A 9,691-nucleotide genomic window follows, 5' to 3' on the forward strand; every position below is an offset into this window, starting at 1 on the left:
AACTGACAGAGAACGTCTCTGCAATGAGATCTGAAAACAACTGTAACATCTGGCCAGCTGCGGGGCAGAGATGAGTTCTTGATGTAGAAACACTTAAACTGAGAGATGGCTGTCAAATAATGAGAGTCTTATACAGACTGCTCTCTGTCTGTCTGTCTCTCGGGGTGTGTCACCCCTCTACCCACTCAAGTACCCGTGCTCATAATGGTGCATTTAATGACCCTTAATCAGCTCCCGTTGAGTACACAATTACAAGTTGAAGAGATCTGACATTAGTCACACTTCAGTGACTTATTGAAGTTCCAGGGAATCAGATGCACAGCAAATGAGATCTTTTTTAACGACTAACTGCAGCTGAGCAGGTTTTGTAAATACAATCATGTTACAGCCCTGAAACAGATCCGTTTACCTGAAGGGGGTTCATCAGAAACACAAAAAAGTTAAAACCAGGGCATAATCTATTAGATTAGAGGATTAAATCCTTGCTTTTTAGCAATTTAAAGATATCCAAAAATATCTAATTTCAAGGTATGATCAGATGTAAACCAACTACAACCCAGATGAAGAACTTAAAAATAGATTAACTGCAGATCAGGCACATTTTGAAACATTTTTAGCTGTAGCAAATTTCCTATACTTTCTATTTGGAATTTTTTTCTCACCAACCTTAATCATATCAAGAGCTGAAAAAAAAAACATGATTTGACAAAGACAATATAATGAATCCATGATACCAATTCTCAGCTGAACTGGTTCTTTACGTCAGAGTAGGTGTGTTCAGGAATGAGATGAATAAATCATAGTTTCTATTAATAAATATACAGGAAGGGAGCTCTGTGCATCTCAGCCGTTTTTTGGACACGCTTGTTTAACTGGTCAGACAGAGAGCACATTGCTTTCTTATTTCTTTGCTCACCCGCAAAGCAATAATTACAATTAACAACATTATCGCCTCACTGTGTGGTGCCCCCACATCCAAATCAACGCTCCCAGTTCACCTCCACTGAAATTAGGACATCGTGCAGACCACAGAGCAAAAAAACTGCTTCACTTGGCCCTACCTCTGCCCGGCGTCACTGCCAAGAAGGTCCGACCTCCAAGTGCCCACAGATGGACTGACCCAGGTGTGGATGATGCTCTCCGGATCCATTGTGCAGGACACTTGTAGCCGTGTTGTGTACCGAGTCTTAATTTCCTACAGTATAGGATTTGTTGGCCAACGCTACTCCTTGCAGCGCTACGATAACACAGCATTAACTGTGCTTGTCAAAGGATGATTGTTTTTGAGCTTTACTGGAAAAAAAGCCACACTGATTAAAATAAGCTACAAAATAAGACACGTACTGTGTTGGATTAATCATTTATTGTGAGGAATTGGAATATTTTTAGAACTGTATACAATCGCTCTCTCTTTTTTTCTCTGGTCCGCGGGCTTGTTGCCACAGCAACGTTACCATGATAGGAATAACCCTAACTGATGCTGCTGCAGCATGGTCCTCTCTGGCAGCTCTGACAAAGCTGTAAACATTCACAGTAACCTACAGAGTGTTTAGGAGAAAAAACTCCTTGTCAATTTCTAACAGCATTTGTGTCACGTCAGTATCATAAATGATTCAAATGGTCTTTATAACTTATAACTTATAACCAACAGAGCCCAGAGGTATGTCCTGTCTGTCTTTTTGTCTTGCTCTTCTAATAAGAGGAAGCAGCACAGGGTTTAGTTGTGTGTGTGTGTAGGGGGGGGTTGCGGGGCTCTCCGATGATGGGGACGTTTTGGCATCAAATGACAGACGACAGCAATAGAACCAGAGATGCTTAAAAGCAGAAAAAAATCTAAATGAAAACAGGATTTCCCCTCTCTCTTCTGTATCTCCCACCTTTTCTTAAATATGAATGTGAAAAGTCGGAAACACTAATTGATGAATGACCTCCTCCATTAGTCAGTGCTTTTGAAAATACCGGAACAGGCCACTCCACTTGAACCCCTTTCGCCCACACAGGTACAGCCACTTAATGTGGCTCTTTGAGGTACATTCGAGCACTTTACACCATACTGTGACATTCGCCTGCAAAATATGTGACATTTTTCTCTTCAGTTTTCTGCAGATATAAGTCGCTATATTTAGCACATAAATACTTCACTTAGAAACAGGATAATGAGGGCATTTAAAATGGAAAAAAGCAAAAAAAAAAGTCAAACTGTAGACAGAAGGCATTAATGTATAAGGCACTCCGTTTAAAGCTGTTATTTTGCTGGTGCTCAGGGAACATCAGAGTGATGGATGACCCTGTTAAGATGTGACGACTCACATTTGCAAATTCAGAAACAGCAGGTTTACACAGACCTAGAGGATGACCATAGCAAATAAAACCTGTAGCATCATTCACCTTCAGCAACACTATCGACTGGGAACAGGAGGCAGGTTCATTGGCAAGGGCAGAAGAGCAAAACATTAATAACTGTCAAAATAGGAGCTGCAAATGCAGGTTTTTTTATCGAGGAGAAAACAGTGATTGTTGCAAGGACAGCTGGGGAAAAGGTCATCTTTTACTAAAAGCTTTGGCACAGCTTGTTTTTCCCTCATAAAATGAAATAAATATGACAAACATCACTGCAGTCTGAAAGGCTGGATGCAGCTGTACACGTATTTAATATTGCATTTGATCATCACAATTCACCAGGAGAACCCCAGACACTGAACTGGATGTCAGTGTTCTTCAAAACATGTGTGGTCACAGAAAAATTTGACGTACTTTTCCAATTTTTTTCGTCTTGTTTTTGAGACTTTGCTTTGGAGAAGCTCGGTATATGTGGCATCTGTCTTATAAAAACAGATGTGCAGCCAGGTAGAGAACGGAGGAGAGAAATGGATGAGAAAAGTTGGATAACAGAAATACTGATGACTGAATCTAGCTATTTGTGCTGATTGTGAATTAGGACAAAAAGTTATTTAAGCTTCAGATACCAAAAATGCACAAATACAAAGCATATTTCTGAGTTTTACCAGTTAACCACACAACTCCAGAAACTGCTCTTGTTTTCAGCACCATGGATAGCTCCCAAACTCTGTGCTGTTTCAGGCTTTTTTTTTTTTTTTATGTCAAAGCACAAACAATACTTAAACCGGAGAACTCTTCAAACTGCACTTGTTTATGTCCCGACTGCAGGGGGTAGACGAGGTAAAAACGTCATGCACAATCACTCTCATGTAACTGTACAACCACAAAGTGCTGCAGAGGTATATCAAGTGGCTTTGAATGCCAATTAGGGGCATGTGTTGGCTGTTGGAAAAAAAAGAGGTCTCACAATCAGCACAACAGAATTGCAATGAGAAAAAAAATGCATCTGGGATCAAGGTAAAATAATGAAATGCATAAGGAAGCCGTAAGATAAATAAAAAATCTCCACACATTACTGTGTCCCTCTCGTTTTGTTATATTTTGATAATTTTTTGTAAACTTTTAAAGTGATCTATTTCCAGGCTTTCTTTTTGTGAAATTTTTTTTTCACTAATTTCAATCAAGTTTTTTGTACCCGAACACTTTTAGAGGAATACATTTTTACTCTTGAATCTTGAAACATAAAAACGCACCTAACACAAGGGATGTATCTACACATCATCGACATCTTAGCAAAGAACCGACTTTAAACAGCAACTTTAAGCACTTTGTTATTAGCAACCTGTCACGGATGCAGGATTCATTCCAACTTCTTCGCACTACTTTTCAGTGAACTACTGTTCAAAGTTCACTGTCAAAAAAGCAATTTTTCAGGAAAGGAAACACCAAGAAAAGGCTAAGGTATGCCAAATGACACAAGAAGTGGACTAAAACTAAGTGACTACAGGTCTTATGGAGGGATGAATCCTCCCACAAGCGTTTGGAATGTCCTTCAAGAAGTCTAGAGAAATATTTCTGAAGAGTACTTAAAAAAATGAGAAGAAAGTTTGTCCAAGAGGGTTCAGGCTGTGTTGAAGAATAAAGGTGCTCATACCAAATTTTGACAAACTCGTGTTTTTGCCTTGACTGCTGTATTCCATTTATATTTGCACATTGTTCAATAAACTGATACACCCAGGGGCGCAGATGGGATTTTTGAACTGGGGGGACCAAGCTGTCAACAAATGATTTCAAGTCAATAAGTTATTTTTGAGTAATTTGGGCATTAACTGGCGCTCAAGTAGTTACTTTTGTAATACCCTATGGGCCAATAGTTTGCACTAAAAAGTCAATGTAGAATTTTTTGAAATCATGGATAAACAACAATGAACATTGTTAAACAAAGGCCTACCCGATTAACACCAGCCTCAGAACTGGTGCTCAGAAATGGAAACCATAACATATTTTTATAAATAAAAATAAGTATGCATACTGTTAATGAAACTCACATTCTAAATGACATTAGTGGTACTATTATTATTGTTATTGGTCTTTTGTTTCTTCATTGTCTTTCTTTTTTTCTTGAACTGAAATCATCCGCTCTGTCACTGACACATGTGCAGCAACCCATTCCTCTTTAGAACCCTGGGGAGTGACAGTCATCCCATCGGTGGATCGGGGTCACTATGAATCTGGGGGGGGTCAAGTCCCCCCCATCCCCAGTGCCATCTGCGCCCATGGTTACACCTATTTTCTTTCACTGGTAGTATATAAAGAAACGAGGAGTAGCTCAAGACTTTTGCACAGTATTGCAACTTGCTGCTTAATACAAACAACGTTAAAAAATTAGCAACAGCAGCAGTTACTTTTTATAAAACAAGAGGAGTGTAATAATAATTAAATAATATTCAGATTTGTTACATCAGTTTATTGACAAGTCTCAGAAAATAAGGATCAAATTCCAAACATAATTTATTTTTTAATTTTACCAAGACTACATAGTCAAAAGGGCTATTCAAGCCAGATTTTAATGTTGATTTTAATGTTGATTGTTGTTGATATTGATGTTGTTGTTTGATTTGATTTGATTTGATATTCATTTTATATTCAGATATTCAATTATAAGCATTTCATTGCGTGGAACAGTGAAACTTTTTGGCCTTATTGTTTACAATTGTCCCTAAAAATTCACACAAAATAGTTGCAGACTCCTAACCCTTTCACTTTGGAAACACATTCAATCTGCAGCTGAATTACTAGCCTTTGACATTTACGACTGCAGTATTTTGTCAGATTCTAATTGTGAAGAGCACTTCACTTCTAACCATCGGTCAAATTAACTTATGATCTGATGTCTCTGACTGTAACTAACAGCAGCTCTTACTCTTCTATATGCGAGTTAGATTCGGTTCATATGCACGCTGCTGCCTACCTGTCGTCATTCTGGTTCTGGTCCCCGAGCAGCAGGTCTCTGAAGCGGAAGCGGGGCGGCAGAGGAGGCACCTCGCTCTCCAGCTCCTCCATCTTCAGAGTTGAGATGTCTAAGACAACCCCACTGCTGCTGCTATTGGTCTGCAAAGGTGCTGGAGAGGAGCTGGGGGATAAAAGTAAAGAAGCAGAAGGGAAATGAAGGGTACAAAGAAAGGACTGTGCAAAAGTGATGGGAGCTGGAAGGACAGGAGAGCGTGAAAGCAGCACAAGCAAGGAGAGGGGGCAAGGAAAGAAAACATGGGATGGAAAGGTATAATTTGGTGAGCTTTTACTGAAATGGAAGAAAATATAGTCAAAAATCATTACCTTGTGATGAACTGTAAGAAGTAACCAGCAGACATTCATCCCAAACTGTATGCATACTGAGTACTTCATTACCCTGCATCAGATGCAGTCATAAAACACAGCAAATGTGACTAAAAGCTTCACATGAGATCATTCAAGCATATGTGAAGTTTTCTAGTCGAGTCTCTACTTCTCAAAGTGTAGACGTTTGAAGAGTGAACGGCTTTCTTAAAAGTCCATGAGTTCACAACTTGATTGCCGTTCACGACAACTTCACTATTTCATTCATATTACCTTCTTTTTGGGAAGATTTCAAGGCTACAGTGCTCTGCACACCTACAATTCCTTTTGGTGTAAGAAGGCTACAGTGGTAGTGGAAAGTACATTTGATTAAAGTACATTCTTCTTCCCATTGCTCACTGATCACCTCTGAGTCACCAGTGCAAAACTCTGAAAGGAGCACAACCCATCCAAATGCACACCTTTTACATTTAATGTCGTATTTCTAAATTACTTTACTGTATTTAAGCAGAGGACACGACTTATTATTAGCCACTCAGCTTGAAGCACAATAGCGCTATATAATGATTATCATACTTTGATGACTTCAATTGATCTTTGTTCAAACCAAAGAATTTATCACTACCACATGAACGTTTTTGTGAATGCCTGTAGATGTTCAGGTGTTGAGCCTGACTGACATACAGAGCAGAAATACAGTAAATCCGGCTGTTACCTTTGATTCTAGGAGAAGAGAATGTGAAGTGATGCCAGTCATTTGAAGGAATGAGGGAAATTATAAACCACTGATTAAAGCGAATATACTGATTTATGCTTCAACAGCATGGAAGAGTCTTAATATCAATCAAATCCAGAGCTGCAGAAAAAACATGTTAAAATTACAACCGCTCTTGAATTAGCATATCAAGTGAAGTCTTTGTGGTTTGGTGTGAAGGCAGGTGCAGTTTTTATTAAACACAGGTTATATCATCCCCAAAGCAGACTGAAGAAAAAGCCAAACATATCTAATATCCCCTATTACTGTCTGTTTGATATAATTCTGTTTGTCAGAGTTATTGCATATTTGATGATGGGTATATTTCCATTGAGGTTTTGTGAAATCCATCAGTCTAAACAAACTTAACCTAACCTAACACAGGAGCAAAGAGCAGCATTCAGATCTCATGAAACACAGTGGAGCCTATGACTTATTTAGATATCAAGGTGAGGAGAGCACAGCTTGTTTGTAGAGTGAGAAATGTGTTTTAAGCTCGTGTGGCTGTGTATTCACTTTACATTTTAGTCATTTTCTTAACATTTTATGCTCAAAAGTAGCCCAAATGTAACAGAGAAGGACAAACAGGGGCACATTACATTGAGTATTAATAATGCAATCATATTTACAGTAGCTATTCTCTGTAATCTAATGTAAGTTGAGACAGCAAATGGGTAAACAGCTGAACACACAACAGTGGTGACAGGAAAAGATGACAGTGTATGGATGGAAAATAATATGCTAAATCTGCATTTTTAATGTTCTGCACAATAAAAAAAAAATCTAAATCTAAAAGATACGTCACTTCTAAGAGTGTTCAATAAACAGAACCCTCATCTAGAAATAATGTAACTATTACAAGGCTAAGAAACATAAAGAGTACAAACCAAAAGAATGTATGATACAAAAACTTCTGTCTCTGTGTCTTTTTATTTTTTTTTTTACCTTGGCTTGTGGTTGTTCACTGTCCCATCGTCGTTGACAAATGACTGATTCACGTAGCACTCGCTGCACATTTTGGCCGGAGATCCGGCGCTTCCGTCGGACTGGAGAGCTGCGGTGGTCGGCGTTGAGTCCCCCTTGACGAAGTCGTCTTCCTGGGTTAATTGCATCGGAGGGCGATCTGCCAGACAGGAGTGGACTCCCGAAGACAAAGACGCGCTCTTGTAGAAAGAGAAAGTGATTCCTCTCTGTGCCTGTGTGTCTCACCTATACAGGTGCATTGAGGTGACTTTATTTTTTTTTTTTTCTGCCCACGCAAACAGAGGCAGCGAGCAAAGTGCCAGCCGCCCAATGAAGTCAAATGGACAAACTGAGGAGATGCAGGTGGGATTATTTGGTTGGCAGCAGGAACTCGAGCTGAGGGGGGGGGGGGGGGGGATATTGTAGGAGATGCAGAGAACAGGTCTGCAAGTAGTGAACACAACTGTTGAATGATCACCCAACTCTTGATGAAGAGCAAGAGAGATGAGCTCCATCTGTTGGAGGCTCCGAGCCTTTTCAGGTCTACAGAATGAGAAATTAAATTGAAGCATTAAACACGTATTTCTCTTTAGGATAAACACTCTGATTTCAAGTTAAAATATCATGGTTCACTTCAAGAGCATGACTAAACTGTAATATATGGCTTCATGCTCTTTCTTGTCTCTTACATACAGTATAAGATTATCTTTATGTATTTACTTTTAAGTCGCCCAAATGACTGTGGGCCTGTTGGACTCGTAGCATTAAAAATGCATGCAAAGCACTTAACTTAGTGACAAGCATTATAGAGACACTTGATTAACACATAAATTGCATTTTCAGTCAAGACATGGAAGGGAGGGGTTGGAACTGAGCACAAGACATTTATCAATAAAGCCTTTAAAATTATGGACGAGGATACAAATCACAACACAGATATTACACAGATACACTGGACTGATGATGATGGGTTGATTCATCATTCAAGTAAAATCCCCGTCTCCTTCTACAATGTGCCCCCTGTTGTTCAATCTCAGATTGAACCTCAGAACGTCAGAACCTTCTATACAAAGGTATCGCAGGTGGTGTACTGTTCACCAAAAAAATGCAGGGAAGCTAAAGAGACCTGGAGCTTCACCAGTATTAACAAGATAACAGGGTAATGCTCAGGTTTACATCTCCATATAATAACAAAGGGGAAGATTGCAGCAGACCCCGAAAATGATAAACAGCTGAAGGACACACTCGATTTAAAGTATTTTCGCTGCATGAGAAGGCTCTCTGTTCCTGTGCTTTAATTTCATCTGTTTTTCGTAAATGAATAAATAGAGTGAAAAGACTGGATGTTTTAGTTTCATTATCTGATGACGCAAACTGGAGCGGGCACAGAGACGACGTGGGTGAGGTGACACAACTCACTGGGGTGATGGTGACATGAGGTTGTTGAAGAGTTTCAAGCTCACGATGGACATTAAGGACTGAGTCAGCACTCACTGGGGAAAAGCCTCGTCTCTAATGGAGGAAAGAAATGGTAAGTCTGTGATATTGCACCTGGATAGATGTGTTAAATCAACATGCCTGTTCCAGATTTAAGTTGGGCAGTAAAGTCCAGCCAGATGCTTGGGAGGACTATAAACAATTAGCACATGATAAAAGGCTAGATAGCCATGAACATCCCAATTCAAAATCATCAGAATGTGCCACAATGCTCACAGATAAAGCCGTTTATTCCACATTCATTCAAATCTACAAACATGAGTGTGGTCACAGTGAAGAGTCTTTACCATCACCATTATGAGGGAAGGCTTCAGCCCGCATGTGCAGAAGTTTACATGAACTTTGTTGCTTAACTCAGTTTGAAGTCAGACCTCTCCCCTGTGTCATCGCTCTCTCCATCTGGTGTCTGCAGTCTCTGTGCTGCCTGAACTCGACCCCTCCACTGCACATCAGAGTGAAAACTGGAGCATAGATTTGGAAACCAAAAGGAAATCTAAAACAGCAACATGTCACCATGCTTTCTGCTTAGTGTTTTTTATTGTTTTTTTCTCCATCATTATTATGTACCTTTAATTTGTTCTTTCATGTTGATGTAGTCTTTTTTTAATTTATATGATAAAGACCCAAACACGAAGCAAACATTGACTCATTTATTGTGAGCAAAGGTGAAAAACAGCAGTAAAAAAATCTATTTATTTTGTATTTTTAGTACAATTATGGTATATTTGTAATTAATATTAGTATTTCAACCTTGTGCTTTTTTTTTTAATATCCCATGTACTAATTATTTTTCAGAGAAAG

The 9,691-nt window shown here is 39.2% G+C and overlaps 1 protein-coding gene across 4 annotated transcripts in view; it reads right to left on the reverse strand.

Annotated features, from left to right (window-relative positions):
* Positions 1–7,781, reverse strand: part of kcnt1a (potassium sodium-activated channel subfamily T member 1a) — a 36,672-nt gene extending 28,891 nt beyond the window's left edge. For 2 of the 4 annotated variants that reach the window (XM_075455818.1, XM_075455817.1), the window contains exons 1-2: positions 7,376–7,781; positions 5,312–5,473 (exon numbers count right to left, since the gene is read on the reverse strand). In XM_075455818.1, coding sequence (XP_075311933.1) covers positions 5,312–5,473; positions 7,376–7,542 — 329 coding nt within the window. In that variant the 5' untranslated portion in view covers positions 7,543–7,781. Of the gene's footprint in view, positions 1–1,061; positions 1,525–5,311; positions 5,474–7,375 lie in introns of those variants that run through there. The other 2 variants (XM_075455820.1, XM_075455819.1) reach the window with 1 other exon arrangement.
* Positions 7,782–9,691: the final 1,910 nt, after the last annotated feature.

Source organism: Odontesthes bonariensis, chromosome 22 (assembly GCF_027942865.1).
Source record: "Odontesthes bonariensis isolate fOdoBon6 chromosome 22, fOdoBon6.hap1, whole genome shotgun sequence".
NCBI classification, from domain to species: Eukaryota; Metazoa; Chordata; class Actinopteri; order Atheriniformes; family Atherinopsidae; genus Odontesthes; species Odontesthes bonariensis.